The 20,264-nt window shown below is 37.7% G+C and overlaps 1 protein-coding gene across 1 annotated transcript in view; it reads right to left on the bottom strand.

Annotated features, from left to right (window-relative positions):
* The window catches only part of CHM (CHM Rab escort protein), a 236,319-nt gene that overhangs the window by 133,002 nt on the left and 83,053 nt on the right, over positions 1-20,264 (bottom strand). The window contains exons 3-4 of the mRNA XM_081563843.1: positions 18,924-18,996; positions 11,335-11,459 (exon numbers count right to left, since the gene is read on the bottom strand). Coding sequence (XP_081419969.1) covers positions 11,335-11,459; positions 18,924-18,996 — 198 coding nt within the window. The remainder of the gene's footprint in view (positions 1-11,334; positions 11,460-18,923; positions 18,997-20,264) is intronic.

Here is a 20,264-nt window from a genome sequence, read left to right as displayed (position 1 = left end):
GAACACAGATGCAAGCTCCCCTAATCAGGAAACCTAGACAAATCACTCCTCCAACCCCACCCACAGGGAGCAACCTCCACAATAAAAAGGAACCAAACTTCCAGCATACAGAAAGGCCACCTGAAACACAGCAATCTAAACAAAATGAAAAGGCAGAGAAATATTCAGCAGGTAAAGGAACATGATAAATGCCCACAAAAACAAACAAAAGAGGAGGAGATAGGGAGTCTACCTGAAAAAGAATTCAGAATAATGACAGCAAAGATGATTCAAAATCTTGAAAACAGAACGGAGTCACAGATAAATAGACTAGAGACAAGCATTGAGAAGATGCAAGAAATGTTTAACAAGGACCTAGAAGAAATAAAAAAGTCAATCAATAATGAATAATGCAATAACTGAGATCGAAAGCACTCTGGAGGGAACCAAGAGTAGAATAACAAGGGAGAAGAGAAGATAAATGAGGTGGAAGATAGAATGGTGGAAATAAATGAAGCAGAGAGGGGAAAAAAAGAGAATTAAAAGAAATGAGGACAACCTCAGAGACCTCTGGGACAATGTTAAACGCCCCAACATCAACCTGCCTGGCTTCAGACTATACTACAAAGCTACAGTCATCAAGACAGTATGGCACAAAGACAGAAATATAGATCAATGGAACATACTACAAAGCCCAGAGTTAAATCCACGCACATATGGACACTTTATCTTTGATAAAGGAGGCAAGAATGTACAACGGAGGAAAGACAATCTCTTTAACAAGTGATGCTGGGAAAACTGGTCAACCACCTGTAAAAGAATGAAACTAGAACACTTTCTAACATCATAAACAAAATAAAACTCAAAATGGATTAAAGATCTAAATATAAGACAAGAAACTATAAAACTCCTAGAGGAAAACGTAGGCAAAACACTCTGACATAAATCACAGCACGATCTTCTAGAGTCACCTCCCAGAGTCATGAGAAGAAAAGCAAAAATAAACAAATGGAATCTAATTAAACTGAAAAGCTTTTGCACAAAGAAGAAAACTATAAGCAATGTGAAAAGGCATCCTTCAGAATGGGAGAACATAGTAGCAAACGAAGCAACTGACCGAGAATCTCGAATATATACAAGCAGCTCCTGCAGCTCAATTCTGGAAAAATAAACGGTCCAATCAAAAAGTGGGGCAAAGAACTAAACAGACATTTCACCAAAGAAGATATACAGATGGCTAACAAACACATGAAAAGATGCTCAACATTACTCATTATCAGAGAAATGCAAATCAAAATCACAATGAGGTACCATCTCACCCTGGTCAGAATGGCTGCTAACAAAATGTCTGGAAACAATAAATGCTGGAGAGGGTGCAGAGAAAAGGGAACCCTCTTACAACTGTTGGTGGGAATGCAAACTGGTACAGGCCCTATGAAGAACAGTGTGGAGATTCCTCAAAAAACTTGAAATAGAACCACCACGCAACCCAGCAATCCCAGTGCTGGGCATACACACCGAGGAAACCAGAATTGAAAGAGACACGTGTACCCCAATGTTCATTGCAGCACTGTTTATACAATAGCTATGACTTGGAAGCAACCTAGATGTCCATCAGCAGATGAATGGATAAGAAAGCTGTGGTACATATACACAATGGAACATTACTCAGCTATTAAAAAGAATGCATTTGAATCAGTTCTAATGAGGTGGATGAAACTGGAGCCTGTTATACAGAGTGAAATAAGTCAGAAAGAAAAACACCAATACAGTATATTAACGCATATATATGGAATTTAGAAAGATGGTAACGATGACCCTATATGCAAGACAGCAAAAGAGACACAGATATAAATAACAAACTTTTGGACTCTGTGGGGAACGCGAGGGTGGGATGATTTGAGAGAATAGCATTGAAACATGTATATTACCATATGTGAAAAAGATCACCAGTCCACGTTCTATGCATAAACCAGGGCACTCAAATCCAGTGCACTGGGACAATGCTGAGGGATGGGATGGGGAAGGAGGTGGGAGGGGGGGTTCAAGATGGGGGACACATGTACACCCATGGCTGATTCATGTCAATGTATGGCAAAAACCACCACAATACTGTAATTAGCCTCCAATTAAAAAATTAAAAATAAAATAATTCAACGTTGTGAAGAACACTTCTGAACAATAACTCAATTTTATTAACTTTAAAGAATCTAAAAAGTATAAAAACACATTTGCCAGTTGTAAATGAATGTGGCTGGATTATGAATTCTCAAAAAAAATCTTTTGAGTTCTAAAACACTACTGATTTTAACATATAAATGGGAAAAATATGCACCATTAGTTCTTATAAAACTTTTCAATATGAAAATAAATTGACAAATGAAATCCAATGTCATTTATATTGATAATTTGAATTTCAAGGGACATTTACAATACAGTATAACAATATTTTTGAGATAATTTTACCTAATTTCAACTCTGAATAAGTGCTTAGATGAATGCATTAGCCTTAATCTGAATTTAGGGGAGACTTTGGGGTATAAATTCTGATATTATCTAGTATTGTTACCAATTAATGGTAGCAACAAGGGAATGCCTCAAACTGAATATGCCTTAATGCCTTGTAACAGTCACACTTTCAGATAAGTCAGATGAAAAATTGTCAACCAACTGGTCAATGTATTCAGCACAGGTGTTCACTATTTATTTTTCAGCTATTGGCACTTTTCTTCCTCACAGTACAGCTTGTTGCAGAAATTATATTCTTTACTTTGATATATGCACTTTATTCTAAGGCCATTCACTTTTTTCTTGTTTTAATTTTTTGGCCACGTCACATGGCATATGGAATCTTAGTTCCCTGACAGGGATCCAACTTCTGCCTTTTGCATTGAAAGCATGGAGTCTTAACCACTGGACTGTTGGGGAAATCCCACGCCATTTACTTTTGATTTGCACAGTATATGCTACACAGCTATCCATCTGTTAATTTCTGCAAATAAATGTTTAATGATTATGAATAAGATTTACAAAAAATGAGACTGTTCAAAAGCTGCTGTTCCAAAAAACAGGAATATAAAAAATCCACTGTAATCAATTTTAAATTGATGCAATATAACATACTGATAGATTTATTCCCTTATTTGTAAACAACTAAAAATGTCAACACACACAGTAGAATATAGCTGAAATGTCAATATCTTGTCATATTTCTCCAAGGAAAAAAAATAAGGTGATGTAGAACAGATACTGTTGGTTGTCTTTTTCACAACCATATCCTTTTCCTCAGCACTATAAGAGTTGCAATTTTGATCCAATATTAGGCAGAAGGCACCCAGAACTAGGGGCTGGATCATGGCTGATTAATACCAACTTTGGTAATTTTATTGTCCTTTGTTAGTGACTGATTTAAAAATGAGCAGGTTATCTATTTTAAGCCAATGAGATAAGGGAGAACTTGGGGCTTTGGTAAAGACTCCTCAGTATAACATTATAACAGCAAAAACAAAAAAACAAAAAAACACACACGTTAGGAAAAAAAAACTCTCCCCCCTTGTTTCACATTTAGAGGTTTCTGTTGTGTGAAAACCTGTTCAGAATCATGGCAATTATCTTGTAACTCTGGACGGAAAGCTAAGAAAACTGCTGGACAGCTACCCCAAGATTGATGTGATTAAGATTCTCAATTAGCAAATTATGTAATGACCAACTAACCCACCTACCAACCTACCATCCCACCTACCCATACATCTACTCACTTAAACCACTTTTAATTGGACACTGTGTCACTTGTAGCCTAAAACAAACTTGCTATTACACAGTGGTAAACCACAGATTCTGGTAAATAATAAAACTTACAAGTGACTTTTCAGTTTTTAAAATTTTGTATTTCTTTCTTCTTAATAGTATTATAACATTTTTGTCGAAGAGGCTCATGCTACATTTATAAATTATAGAGTCTAAAATAAATAAGTAGAATTTTAGATGACTATCACAATGTCTTTATTTTAGTATCAATCCATGAAAGAGTTGGTTCGTTTGTAAGTCTAAGAAGCAAGTTTTCATCCTGCTTTAATATTATCATATCAGAAAAGGGGAAACAATGTTCAGTGTTATACAAAAATGAAAAAGGGCAGAAAAAGCACAAGTTCTTTTCAAAATTTTAGAAAGATAAAATTTCTTCTCACTAAAGAAACTATATGCCATTATGCAATTAATAAGCAACCACCTTTCACCTTGAGCAAACTCCAAGAGATGGTGAAGGACAGGGAAGCCTGGCATTCATGGGGTCACTAAGAGTTGGACACAACTGAGAGATGGAACACCAACAACACCTTTCACCTAAAAAGTGTTTGGATTTTTGTGAATTAAGTGTGAATTAATGTATTGTGCTTTTTCATAGTCTGTTGAATGTTTAAAACCAGAAATAGTAGTTGTTTTTATTCTCTCACATAAACTACAAAAATATCCTGTGGGGTACTAACTACAATCACAACAACTAAAGGATACTCGATTTATCCCTCATCTTCTGTACACTGGGAGTTAGGTACTTTAATTCCCCATTATAGATGTAACTACTTTATACTACTAAATAATATTCTAGTAAATTAAATAAGTAAATGCACTTCTTTATGTGCTAGTCTTCACAAAGAAAATACTTTATTCACTTGGTTTAATGGCTCCCTTGATGCACATACATATATTTATCTGATGCCTGAAATACACTGTGATACAATGGAAACAGCACAAGCTTCTGAGTTAGATAGATGTGGGTTCAAATCCTGCCTGTCCTATCTCTAGCTCTCCCTGATGTAGCACAGATTAAGTGAAAGTGAATGAAATAAAATATGTAAGGAACTGAGCTATAGCAGTTGCCAAAAAGATAATATCCAATAAATGCTATAGTCCTTTTATGCTTCCCTTCCATAATTCAACTGTAATAATCACAATATCTGTTTCAAAGAAAAATAATCTATGTATAGCAAAAGTATTTCTGGCCCAAACTACAGATTATCTCATTTATTACTAGCAGCATCCAAGGTAACAAAGCACTCATAAAGCAAAACAATCTGGGTAGTTCTTCATAGAATTTGTGAGAATTGAGCTTAAGCTATTATATTTTAATATTCAGCCTAACTATGTTGTTGTTATTGTTGTTTAGTCACTAAGTCGTGTCCAACTCTTTGGCAACTCTATGGACTGTAGCCTGCCAGGCTCCTCTGTCCATGAGATTTTCCTGGCAAGAATACGGAGTGGGTTGCCATTTCCTACTTCAGAGGACCTTCCCAACCCAGGGGATCAAACCTGTGTCTCCTGAATTGGCAGGCAGATTCTTTACCACTGAGCCACCAGGGAAGCCCAACTACGCAATAATGAAAAAGTACTAACTTTCATGGTCAAAAGATCACTAAAACTCTTAGACTGAACACTTAAGAATTATTTCTGAAAATAAGTAAAGTCAACAATGAAAAAAAAATGTGCTATCCAGCATATTTACATTAGAATATGGTGTTACTGACTTAACCATGTATCAATACTTTGAAGTATTTTCCAAAAAGTGGTGATGAGTTTGCACTGATCTACTTGCATCCTTGCCCTATCCTCCTTGTAATCAAAGATTAAAAATTAAAAGGCTACTGGTTATAGCTATAATACTGTTTGTAGCCAAGAGACAGCCACTGTTCTTCCTTGATGAAATATCAAGCAACATATGTGAGAATCAAATCACAGATTTAGCCTAATAAACATCAACTCTATAAGCTTACTCATCTGGTCTAAAATGGGAAGAGAAGTCATAACACTTCAGCATTCATATCATTACAAAGCTATCTTTACACGATAATTTGGAAATTTACCAAAATATTTAAAACAATATTCTACATAGGAAATATACCAGGGATTGAGGTTTGATTTCTCTCTATATGCCTCATGTAGCTAACTACAATAATCTCTTGGTGTCAGTGATCATTTAAGTATAAGATTTTCAATATTTTTACATTTGGTCAGACTGTGAGTTTGACTTGCATATGCTGAGAGAGTAGTGTACAAGATCAAGATAATTAGTAACAGAAACTAAATGACTGCCCAGCATTTGCACATAACTACAAGATACTCAGAAGCGATAATAACTTCCTTTATGAAAAAAAAAAAAAAAACGCTCATTAAGTGAGCCTAAGGATAAGGAGAAAATTACAATTAACTTGTGGTATGGGGCTATGGAGAGAAAACACATGACTCTCAATAGAAAACAGATGCTCTTAAAAAAAAAGCCAATGGAAAGGAAGACATAAAACTGTTCCTCTTTGCAGAAAACATAGCTGTCCATGCAAAAATCCCAAGGAATCTACACAAAAATTCCTAGAATAAGCAAGTTCATCAAGATTTCGGGATACAAGATGAATGCATAAAAAGCAATTGTATTTCTAGATACTGATAAGGACTATGTGAAAACCAAAACAAAAAAGGCAATACCACTTACAATAGTACTTGCTCTAAAGAAAATTAAATACTTATGCACAGAACTGGTATGTTGAAAATTACACAATCCTATAGAGAGAAATCCGGAGAAGGCAATGGCACCCCACTCCAGTACTCTTGCCTGGAAAATCCCATGGATGGAGGAGCCTGGTAGGCTACAGTCCATGGGGTCGCTAAGAGTCGGACATGACTGAGCGACTTCACTTTCACTTTTCCCTTTCATGCACTGGAGAAGGAAATGGCCACCCACTCCAGTATTCTTGCCTGGAGAATCCCAGGGATGGCGGAGCCTGGTGGGCTGCCATCTATGGGGTCGCACAGAGTCGGACACGACTGAAGCGACTTAGCAGCAGCAGCAGCATAGAGAGAAATCGGAGAAGGCAATGGCACCCCACTCCAGTACTCCTGCCTGGAAAATCCCATGGATAGAGCAGCCCGGTAGGCTACAATCCATGGGGTCGCTAAGAATCCGACACGACTGAGTGACTTCACTTTCACTTTTCCCTTTCATGCACTGGAGAAGGAAATGGCAACCCACTCCAGTATTCTTGCCTGGAGAATCCCAGGGACGACGGAGCCTGGTGGGCTGCCGTCTATGGGGTCGCACAGAGTCAGACACGACTGAAGCGACTTAGCAGCAGCAGCATAGAGAGAAATCAAGATGACCTCCCTTAATGGAGAGGCATAACTTGTCAACAGATTGGGAAACTCAAAATAATAAACATGTCAATTCACCCCAAGTTGATCAGTAACTTTAATGCAACTCCTATCAAATCCAGAAACATTTTCTAGACATGGTCAAGCTTATTAAAACATTTATATGGAAAGACACAAACTCCAGAACAGCTAAAATACCCTTGATAAAGAAAAATAAATTTGGGGAAATCATTCTAACAGATATTAAGTCCAACTTACAGCTGCAGTAATCAAGACAGTGTGATACTGGTATGGGCAAAGACATAAATCAATGGAAAAGAAAACAGAATCCAGAAAGAGAACCATTCAAGTACAGCCAATTGATTTTTGACAAAGTTGCAAAAGTAACTCAATGGAGAAAAAACAGCCTTTTCAACAAATAGTACTGAAGGAACGTGATATCAATAAAGGAAAGCAAACATGGATCTAAACCTCACAGCATAAACAAAAATTTAAAGTGGATCATGTACTTCCCATATAAAACATAAATCTATGAAACTTTTTTTTTAAACAGGAAAAAATCTCCTGGCTCTATAGCTAGGCCAAGAGTCAAAAGAAAAAACTGGTAAATCGGACCTCGTCAAAATTTAAAAAATTTGTTCTGCAAAATACCATGTGTAAAAAGGATGAAAGACAAGCTAAAGACTGGGGGGAAATATCTGCAAACTAAAGAACTCTTAAATCTCCACGGAAAAAAATCCACCCAATTAAAAAATGAGCAAAAGATATGAACAGATATTTCACCAAAAAGATGTATGGATGGCAAATAAGCACATGAAAAGATATTGAAAATCAAGCACCAGGGAAATGCAAAATAAAACTGCAATGAGATATCACTACTACACACCTATAAACATTAGCTACACTGAAGAAGTTATACCACCAAATGATGGTGAGGATATGGAAAAACAGTCACTTGCACATGCCTAGTGGGAATGTAAAATGGTACAGCTTCTCAAATTGCCAATACATGTAGGATTATAGAAAAAGCAAAAGAATTCCAGAAAAAAAACTACTTCCACTTCATTGACTATGCTAAAGCCTTTGACTATATGCTATACCATGCTATGCTAAGTCGCTTCAGGCGTGTCCGACTCTGTGCGACCCCATAGACGGCAGCTCACCAGGCTCTGCCGTCCCTAGGATTCTCCAGGCAAGAATACTGGAGTGGGTTGCCATTTCTTTCTCCAGTGCATGAAAGGGAAAAGTGAAAGTGAAGTCGCTCAGTCGTGTCCGACTCTTAGCGACCCCATGGACTGTAGCCTACCAGGCTCCTCCGTCCATGGGATTTTCCAGGCAAGAGTACTGGAGTTGCCATTTGACTATATGGATCACAGCAAACTATGGAAAATACCAAACCACCTTACCTTCCTCTTGAGAAACCTGTATGCAGGTCAAGAAGCAACAGTTAGAACTAGACTTGGAATAAATGACTGATTCAAAATTGGGAAACGAGTTCTAAAAGGCTGTATATTGTCACCCTGCTTATTTAACTTCTATGCAGAGTACAACATGCAAAATGCAAGACATGATGAATCACAAGCTGGAATCAAGACTGTTAGGAGATTTATCAACCACCTCAGATATGCAGATAACATCACCCTTATGGCAGATAGTGAAAAGGAACTAAAGAGCCTCTTGATGAAGGTGAAAGAGGAGAGTGAAAAAGTTGGCTTAAAACTCAACGTTCAAAATACTAAGACCATGGCACCGCAAACCAATGCTTCACAAGTTGAATGAATTGGGCTACAAAGTTTTGCCTCATCCGCCATATTCACCTGACCTCTCGCCAACTGACTACCACTTCTTCAAGCATCTCGACAATTTTTTTTGCAGGGAAAACACTTCCAAAACCAGCAGGAGGTAGAAAATGCTTTCCAAGAGTTTGTCAAATCCCGAAGCATGGATTTTTATGCTATAGGAATAAACTTATTTCTCGTTGGTAAAAATGTGTTGAAAGGTAATTTTTCCTATTTTGATTAATAAAGATATGTGTTTAATCCTAGTTACAATGATTTAAAATTCATGGTCTGAAACTACAACTACTTTTTCACAAACTAATGACTTTGGGAAGCTCCAAAAGTGAAACTGAAGAGATCAGGAATCAAAAACAAGATGATTTCCTCTGCATTCAAAATGTGTCATATCAGTCATTAGAAATCATAAACACTAATTGTCATGAAGAGTAGAGAAATCAGAGGTCTTAAAACAGCAAAAGCACCTCTCAAAGGGCCTGAGTATGACTGTCACTATATTCTAGTCAAGTAGTATTCATAGACACACAATAAAGTTACCAAATATTTATCCCTGCTTTTGCTAAAGCATACGACTTTACAGCTGAGATCATCTTTTGTTCTAAATCAGTCTACACTGGCTCTGAACAGTATCAGAGTTATACCTTTCTTACTGAATGCCATTTAGCACATGCAAATTATAATCTGTATCTGACATTTCAAAAGCTGTCCTTTTACATAAAATCATAGAAAATTAACTGTATTAATGACAGAAAATGCTAGTTACCTGACAGATATGAATATAGGTTAAGAAATCAATGACAAGTACCCCAACTTTTCAAGGGCTCAAGTCATACTTACCACTGTGCCACAACAAAGCTATGTATGATTATAGTACACATCCTAAAAAATCTCTAGTATCTTGGATTTTAAGTTTTAATTACTATTAAAGAGCTTGACATTGATGTTCTAAATCCCTTGACTTCATAACTACTTCAAAAATTGCACTGAACTATGTGATGGTTACCTTTCAGCCCATTAAGCATGTAATCTGAAAAAATAAACTCTTCTAATTGTTTTAAAACAATGAATTCTTTCACTTAGAAGGAGACACTGAGAGTATTACTTCCCCTGTTCTCTCATGATTTACAAAAATATGCCCCAAAATGTCATCGCCACTGAATTTGATTTTTTTAATTCAAAATTATAATTTTGCATTTTGCTATACTAAACATGATCTAAGAAGAGTTAGAAGAACATCGACTAAAAACCCCTTGGTTTTAATCTAAGACTCCACTGCTACTTAGGGCTTCCCTGGTGCCTCCCTCAGTGGTAAAGAATCTGCCCACCAATGCAGGAGACATGGGTTCAATCCCTGGGTCGAGAAGATGCCCTAGAGAAGGAAATGGCAACCCATTCCAGTACTACTGCCTGGGAAATCTCAGGGACAGAGGAGCCTCGTGGGCTACAGTCTGTGGGGTCACAAAAGAGTCAGACACCACTGAGTATGCATGCACGCCACCACTAACTAGCTTGACATTCATCAAGCCAGATGACCTTCAGCAAATTAAACTCTTTGAGTTTCACTGAGGACTCTAAAAAAATCTAACTAATACTATTTGCTCTATACTAGCATAGGACTGCTGTAAGGATCAAACAAGAAAATGTATTTAAAGAGCTTGGTAAATTACAAATTATTAATGTAAGATTATCTAAACAAAGAAAACTTAAAGTTACATTTTAGTGTTTTCTTCCAGTTTTACTGCAATATAACTGACATACATCACTGTATAAGTTTAAGGTGTACAGCATAATGATCGATTTACTACATACATCATGAAGTGACTATCAAAATAAGTTTAGTGAACATTCATCATCTCATACAGATACAAAATTAAATAAATGGAAAAAAATATATTTTCTTGTATTGAGAATTCTTGTATTTACTCTCAACAACTTTCATATATAGTACAAAGCAGTGTTTATTATATTAATCATGTTGTAAATTACCTCTCTAGTACTCAGTCATAACTGAAAGTTTGTACATTTTGATTGTCTTCATCCAATCCTCCCTTTACCCCATTGCCATCTCTTACCACAATGTCACTGGTAACCACAAATATGATTTCTTTTTCTCTTTTCTATGAGTTTGCTTGTTTCTGAAGTTTAATTACAATGAAACTGATGAACCTAGAGGATATTATGCTAAGTGAAGTAAGTCAGACAGAGAAAGATAAATACTGTATACCACTTACATGTGAAATCTAAAAAATAATACAAATGAACAAACATAACAAAACTGAAAGCTATATTTTTTAGAAGGCAGGTCAGCATATCAAGGAGACTTGTAGCAAGCAATGCCATGTAAATTCTTACTGTTGGCTTCTTCTGAAAAGATGTGAATATGAAGTCATTAATGTCGTTTATTGTAAATAAATACTTATCATACCTTGCATAACAAAACACTTCCACATGTTGAATGGTTTTGTCTGTCCTGCTAAGAGCAATAGCTTCTTCATTTTCAAGGATCTTCTCCTGCCATGCTGGGCATTCATTCACAATATCACTGTTTTCCTAAACAAAATACAGATGAGAAATTCTAATTAAATTGGGTAATCTGAACTTATACTTTTCTGAGAAAATTTATATCTTTCTAAATTCATGCCTTTCCTTCCAACCCATCAAAATTCAAAGGATATCACTTCAGAGTCATTGAAGCAACTCCAGCATAGTGCACAACTTTAAAGGAAGGAAAGGAAAATAATGTGTAAAAATCTATCCTATCAAAAGCTAATTCTGGTTTACCAATTTCTATCAGGATATGTGATGTTCTGATGCGGTTATTTGGATGTGGCTGTTGTGACATTGCTTAAGAACTAGAACAACAAACCCTCCATCTGCTAAGACTCAGCCATATCTGATACACATATTACGCGGGCTAAGACACTTCAGCTGTGTCTGATTCTTTGTGACACTAAGAACCATAGCCCTCCAGGCTATTCTGTCCCCATGGAATTCTCCAGGCAAGACTAGTAGAGTGGGTTGCCATGCCCTGCTCCAGGGCAATCTTCCCAACTCAGGGATGGAACTCATGTCTTTTATGTCACCTGCACAGAAAGGTGGGTTCTTTATCACTAGCGCTAACTGTGAAGCCTGGTGCACATATTACTTGTTACTAAAAAAGTTTTAAAATTTTGTTGTCAAACAGCAGGCCCCAAATTACTTCATTCTACTTAATTTCACATTTTTGAAGGTTGGTCAGTAGCTGTGTCAAATCTTGATTATATGTAAAAGTATTTTTGAAAAGCACTCAGTCTAGTATAACTAAAGACTTTATAATAATCAACCTAAATATTTTATATTTAGAAACACACTAAAAATAAGAATGCATAATAAAGTATATAAACTCTTACTAGGGCTTTCCGGGTGGCTCAGATGGTAAAGAATCTGACTGCAATGTGGGAGACCTGGGTTCAGTACTTGGGTTGGGAAGATCTCCTGGAGAAGGAAATGGCAACCCTCTCCAGTATTCTTGCCTGGGAAATCCCATGGACAGAGGAGCCTGGTAGAATACAGTCCATAGGGCCACAAAGAGTTGGACACAACTGAGGAGCTAACACACTTTCAAATTCTTACTAAGGATTGAAAGTGGCCCTTTAAATTTTTCAATAATTTCCAATTATATTCTATGGAGAAAATCACATGATACAATATTCAAATACAGGGGATTTCTGAAGATGTCAAGACATACCTTTCCAAATCTCAAGGGCCAATTTTTAATCTGTTCAAAATTTTATTCTACTTGATACACACCTTTCAGAGAAAAAACAATTTTTAATTTATTATATATACTCAATAAACTAGTAGTGAGATATAACTATAATAGCCTTTATTTTAAGTAAATTCACCTAAGAAAATTTCAAAACTTACAGATTTCACAAAGTAGGCCATAATTATTTTTAAAAGGCTCCACTGTCTTGAATTTAACATTTTAAACCGACAAAAAGGAGCAGCAAACATTTCTTATTATCAAGCATAATTATTAGATAATCATTAAACATCCCAACACAAATAGAAGAGGAGGTGAAGTATAGGAGCTTTGAACAGGTTTACCAACCTGAAAAAAAGAAGTATGTGAAGGGAAAAAGGATAAGATGACAAAGTCAAGATGTTGGAGTAGTAAAAGAAGCATTAAAACAAATGTCTACAAAAATACCTTGTTTTAATAAATCTAATCCATTGCCAAAATTTATTTTTAAAAAAATCCCTTCATTCACCCAAAATTTTCCATTGAGACAATTAGGATATTTATATTTAGGTTGCTGTTGTTCTGAGAGTTTAGGTTAAATTTTCTCATAGAAGGACTGAATATGCTTCAATATAAGGTGACCCTCACACATACTTGCCAAGAATTACATTCAAAAAATGGTTTCTGATCAACATAAAATATTTGAGGCATATTGATAAAAAATAGCTAAATGAATCTATTTATATCACTTACTTTCTTGATTTACACATAACTTGAATTATTACATTAAATGTTACTACACAAATATTGCTTGTTTTTCCACAGTCTAGTTGCATACAGTATTATTCAAACTGAATCTTCAGTATATCTTCAACGTCAATTTCTTTGTCATCACTACAGGTACTTTTTGAGTCACTTATTAAATCAATCAAGAAAACTAAAATGCTTAGTTTGGTACTTAGTCTTAGCTGTATTATTATTAGTCAACTGAATACAACGTTCGAGAATCTATCATCCTTCTTCCCCAAATGTCTAAACCCTTTTGAAATACAGCAGTTTCTTATTCTATATATGATGCTCTCAGCAGGAATTCCATTTCAAGCTGCATTTCCATTTATAGAAAATTAGGACAGTTTTTAATGTCTCATAAAAACTGGTAAACTCCAAAACATAACCAACTCCGCATGTAAAATGTATGCTGTAAATGATATTATAAAAATTTCTTTAGAATGATGTCTAACATTGGAGTTCAGTTCAGTTCAGTTCAGTTCAGTCGCTCAGTCGTGTCCGACTCTTTGCGACCCCATGAATTGCAGCACGCCAGGCCTCCCCGTCCATCACCAAGTCCCGGAGTCTACACAAACCCATGTCCATCGAGTCAGTGATGCCATCCAACCATCTCATCCTCTGTCGTCCCCTTCTCCTCCTGCCCCTAATCCTTCCCAGCATTAGGGTCTTTTCCAACAAGTCAACCCTTCGCATGAGGTGGCCAAAGTATTGGAGTTTCAGCTTCAACATCAGTCCTTCCAATGAACACCCAGGACTGATCTCCTTTAGGATGGATTGATTGGATCTCCTTGCAGTCCAAGGGACTCTCAAGAGTCTTCTCCAACACCACAGTTCAAAAGCATCAATTCTGCGGTGCTCAGCTTTCTTCACCGTCCAACTCTCACATCCATACATGACCACTGGAAAAACCATAGCCTTGACTAGATGGACCTTTGTTGGCAAAGTAACGTCTCTGCTTTTGTTATAGCCACGCGTTTTGGGAAACAAGCTCACTCAGAAGGATGATGCACATAGTGAAGTGCAGTTTATTACCCCGGCGGGCCCAAGGCAGAGTCTCCTCTTAGCCAAGGACCCCGAACAGCATTTGTGAAAATCTTTTATACCCCAGGTGTATGTGTCTGAACCCACCACCCCAATTTCCTTGTGACTTACATAAACAAAGGAAATGTAAATACAATCATAATAACCCCATCATTCATGTGTTAGGTGTTCAAACAGTCAATAATCAATAAGCCTGAGGTTACAGAAAAAAAATTTATGACCTGTCCAGAGGTAGGGGGATCAGTGTATGTTTTCTCTTAGGTGATGAGTAACCTGGATATAATCTTCAAGATTCCCCTGTCTGGAGGGTGTCTTATCCTTCTATTGTTGTTTCCACAGGCACTAAGCACAGAGTTCAGAGTCCATTAGAGAGGTGGCGGAGCACGATCAGCACGAATAGGCCTAAGATGGAGTCCAGGCCCTATGAATTCCTTCTTCACTTTTAAATATGCTATCTAGGTTGGCCATAACCTTCCTTCCAAGGAGTAAGCGTCTTTTAATTTCATGGCTACAATCACCATCAGCAGTGACTTTGGATCCCAAAAAAATAAAGTCTGATACTGTTTCCACTGTTTCCCCATCTATTTCCCATGAAGTGATGGGACCAGATGCCATGATCTTAGGTTTCTGAACGTTGAGATTTAAGCCAACTTTTTCACTCTCCTCTTTCACTTTCATCAAGAGGCTCTTTAGTTCTTCTTCACTTTCTGCCATAAGGGTGGTGTCATCTGCATATCTGAGGTTATTGATATTTCTCCCGGCAATCTTGATTCCAGCTTGTGTTTCTTCCAGCCCAGCGAAAAAAAATTCTATTCTAAGGGGGTAAAAATTACTAAGTATATATGAAATTTCTTTCCTTGTTTTTTGTTTTTAATGATTCTGTCAGGTGACTTCTATAAATAAGCAAAACCACCAATGACAGATCATTTCAAATTAATGTATCTTCCCAAAATACTTAGATTTTTTTCCCCAAAACATACTAACTGAAAGAACTAGTAATATGTGAGATTTTGTAAGGATAGAGATATTGTTTTGAAAGAATATTTTGGAGAAAAAACTTGCCTGATATTTGGGTATACAGAGTAATTAGAACATGGTATCAAACATATATGATTCATTCTTCAGTCAACATATTTATTTACACTTAAAAACGGATGTTACTGTATTTTAGTAGCATTGAGATAATATTAGCTGAAAAGGTGACTACAGAATTTTTGTTAAATAAGTAAATAAAAATTATCAGTCCTATAATACAGATGAACCTTCATGTCTTCTTCAACACAGAGTAATTATATGATACCAAATACAATCCAGTAAATTAAAAAAAGAAGATAAGGGAGAACAAGATGGCGGAGGAGTAGGCGGACATGGAGTACATCTCTCTCCATGGATACTTCATAAATACACCTTCAGACACAAAAGTGCATGCAGAACACCAGCTGAGAGCAGACAGGAGTACCTGACCAGCAGAAAAGAATATATAGAACCATGCAAAACTCGGCAGGAGGAAGGAACTAGGGGAAAAAACAGTGAAGGAGGAAACAGAACAGGCTCTATCTTGAAAGCAGGACTCCATCTCGGCCGGACTGTGGACTTTGGGCTATATGCCCAGTATCTATGGAAACGACATACCAACTAGAAAACCAGGCCCCCAGAAGGAAGAGCCCCAGGGCTCTCCATCGCCTAAAAGAATACCCTAATTATCTGTGTAACCGAATAGAATCATACATTCTATTATGCTTATTGGGGTATTACCACAAGCTATTGATAATTGCCCACTATTAACTACCTAGGCTTAAGGCATATGAACCACTGGTTAACTTTGACTGTATCTTTCTTTTTCCTTTGTTCAGACTAGTTTCAGGGAATTTGGGGAGGTGGGTTTAGGCACGTATGCTTAGGGTATATAGGGTTTTCACAAAACTGGTCCGGGCCCTTGGCCAAGAGAAGACTCTGCCTTGGGCCCGCCAGTGTAATAAACTGAACTCGACTATCTGCATTGTCCTTCTGAGTGAGTTTGTTTCCCCGAACGCGTGGCTACAACAACAGGAGTGTTAGTAGGACTGAACCTCCCCCTCGGTGGGTGGGGGAACTGAAGCAGGGGTCCGATTCCCACATTGGGGTAAATGTCTGAGTCATTTAAGGCTGAGAGTGAAACAACTGACCTGTGGCAGCCTAAATGGAATGAGAATGAGACAGTCCTTGCCACAGCCATACATACCCCATACAGAGATGCAGATCCCCTAGAAGGTGCAGCCGCTGGGCGCTGGAGTTTAGGGATTGTGGAGCAACCCCAGGTCAAGGGCTGCTGTTGACTATGGAGAAACAGATCGAGGGGATGCGAGGGAGGAGACTGTGGTGGGAAATGCCTGTGGAGGAAAGCCAGGCAGTCATGGAAGCAAGGCAATATTGCTGAGACACGCGTAGGGGGTGAAGCTGTCACTAAAGCCTCTCTGTCCACACCAGGATCTGACAGCTGAACAATACAGAGGCTGACCCATCAAACGCCTGACACACTGAACTACAGAGTAGGACCCCACTCAGGGTGCTCCTTTAAGTGACTGATGCGTGGAACTACAGAGGAGGACCCCACCCAGGTTGCCCCTTTAAGTGCCTGACAGGCCGATCTACAAAATAGGACCCCAGCCAGGGGGCCCCTCTATGTGCCTGACACACCGATAAATAGAGAAGGACCCCAGGAAACGGAGCCCTGTAAGTGCCTGAATGGGCAGAGCTATGGAGAAAGATTGGCCAAAGAGGCCTTCTGATTGCCAGCTACAAGAGGCTCGGAAAAAGACTCTGATAGGGCTATAACTCCTGTGGCAGAGGCAGTCCGTGTCCCTGAATACTTGGTACTGCCAGGGTCTCCACACGCCAATCAGCTGCTCCACCTTCACACACAACCCCCACTGGAGCAGAGCTGCCACAGGTGAAAAAAAAAACTCTTGTGTCTATTCACACAGGGTCACTTTGGTCACGTCTAACTCTTTGCGACCCTGTGGACTGTGGCCTGTCAGGCTTCTCTGTCAGGGAGGGGGGTTCTCCAGGCAAGAATACTGGAGTGTATTGGCCGATACTGGTTGCCATACTTCTAGAGCACTAAATTTCCTGCTGCCCTAGCCACCAACTCCCCTGAGCCAGAACCCATGACCCAAGCAGTTGCACCACCTCCACACCTGGTCCTCACTGGGGCAGACCCAAGTCCTCCAAGGCAGCCTAAGGAGCAAACCCCAGTGGACAACACACATGCAGAGGTGGAAATAAAACCACAATTGAAACCCAGGGGCAGTGTGGCTAAGGTAGAAGATGCAAAACCTTCTCAACAGCTGTACAAGCTGCAGATTAACTCTGCACGATCAACTGGGCAGATTCTGTGTCCATGGAATATATAAAAGGACATTGAGAGCTTCCACAAAAGAAAACACACTAGTTTTGATAGCTGTGGACACTGGCAGCAAGAACACACAGGAGTAGGACCAGATTAGAATCTGAGCTGCCCCCACAACAGGTTCAGAGGTCAGCACAGTGTTGGAGAGCATCCTAGGGAGGTGAGGTGGACTTTTCCCAGTGAGGGGAAGGACTCTGACAGCAGTGATTCAATAAAAACACTTATTATTCTTATGTTTTGACTTGTTCTGTAGAATCTTACGGACTTTTACGTTTTACTTTTTTTTCCCCCATCTGTTGTAGTTGTCGTTTTTACTGGCACTATGAAATCTAAGTAAGTTCCTGAGCATTTTTATTTTCTCAGTCACATTTTTATTGTTATTATAAACCTCTGCCTCTATGTTGGGCTTTTGCAGTTCTGTGGAATTTTCCTTATTTTTTTCTTTCTTCTTCCTTTTTTTCTCTCCTTTTTTACTTTTAATTTTCAATTTTTTAAAACCTATTATTATTTTTTCTACATTTATTCCTTTGTTTACTTTTCCTACTGTTCTTTTCCCCTTGTAGTTAATCTTTAATGTATATAAATCTTTATCTTCCACTATTTAACTTTGCATATCTATTCTTTCTTTTGTTCCTTTCCTCTCAACATATTTGTTAGTTATGTTTACATTGCTTTATTCCCTACTTGGCACCTTGCTTTACTTTTGTTTTCCAATTTGTGCTTTAGTTAGTTTTGTTTTTAACTGGCAGATATATTTTTTAGTTTTCTTTATTTGTCAGGTCAATCTATTGTATTTTATTTTTGTTGGACTGTTTTGATTATGCTTATGGGTGTATATGTATATGTATTTATTCAGTCACACTTTTTATTGTTGTTATAAATCTCTACCTGTTGGGCTTTTGAAGCTCTGTGGGATGGGGAGGGAGATGGGAGGGAGGTTCAAAAGGGAGGGGATATATGTATACCTATGACTGATTCATGTTGAGGTTTGACAGAAAACAAAATTCTGTAAATCAATTATCCTTCAATTAAAAAATAAATTAAGTAAAAACAAACAAGACAAGAATTTTACCTGGTGTTCCTTTAGCCAGGACAACAGACCTGAAAAGCTAAAACTGGCCCAGTTTCCTCCATAGTAGCTTCTTCTGTAACAATAAAAAAAATAAAAAGAATAAATGAAAGGGTATAAAAAATCTAATCACTGATCTTCATCCCATTTCATTTTTAACACTGCTACCTCAGAGTTCAAAAGCACACATAATTGGGATGTGGGGAATCAGAGGAGGTAATAGAACAAAATAAATGGAAGTGGGACTTTCAGGCCTCAAAGGTAACTTTTCATTATATAAGGAGTTAAAAAAATCTCTTTGGCTTCCTTGGAATTTTCTGCACTGATCAAGTGTCTCTGAGCAAGTGATAATGAACAAATTTTACTTCTGAGTTTATAAAAATGGCTGGGAAGAAAATCTTGGTAGATCTCAAACAAGATCACTGGAAAAAACTGCTAAGTTTTCCACAAGCAGTAAATATCCACTGCTAGGACCACCAGAGAACTCATCTCACATGCATAAATACATAAACAAATTTATTTATACATACACATATTACTGGCTACTCTAGTGGAAGGCCCTGTGCCATTCTAAGCCTTCAGGGCCAAAAATAAAAGTAGATCCTGAGACACAGTTATTCACATCAAGAATTCTGTGATAAGTATAAGAAGAACAATATTTCTACTGATAACTGGATGAACTATTCTTCACTCCACAGTGCTGTGAAAATCACTCCATTTTATAAAACCCAGAGATCTGATAGCTAGGATCAGATAAACCCTGTGGACACTGGACTCCTAATTAACTTCTGTTAGTAGCAGACCTCCCCTAGAGAAGGAAATGGCAACCCATTCCAGTATTCTTGCTTGGAGAATCCCTGGCGGACTACAGTCTATGGGGTCGCAGAGAGTCGGACACGAATGAGTGACTAATACACACACACACACACACACACACACACAGTAGCAGACTTCTGGCAACCAGAACTCAGCACTATATACTTGGCTTCCGTATCCTTACAAAAATCATCATGTTATATTGATTCTTTGTATGATGAGCCCCCAAGTACACTAAAATCCACCTATAATATTCACTCTAGTTCTGAGAGATTGTTGCTTTTGTTTTCATTTTTGCTTCTCCAGATCTTTCTCTAAGGAAATAAAAATTTATAAAAGGCCTTTTTAAAACAAGAAGTAAAACCTCTAATAGGATATCTAAAATTACTCACCCATAATACTACTGAATAGCCTCTCAAAATCCCAATATAGATTTCTCCTCAATCAACTCTTGATTGGTCTTAAGAACAATCAGTTTTACCCTCAAATTTTTTACCAAAAATCAATGCTTACTCTAACAGAGAAAAT

Source organism: Giraffa tippelskirchi, chromosome X, assembly GCF_054371585.1.
Source record: "Giraffa tippelskirchi isolate mGirTip1 chromosome X, T2T-mGirTip1v1.2.pri, whole genome shotgun sequence".
NCBI classification, from domain to species: Eukaryota; Metazoa; Chordata; class Mammalia; order Artiodactyla; family Giraffidae; genus Giraffa; species Giraffa tippelskirchi.
The sequence above is the reverse complement of the archived record's forward strand: the minus strand, read 5'-3'. Positions and strand labels throughout refer to the sequence as shown.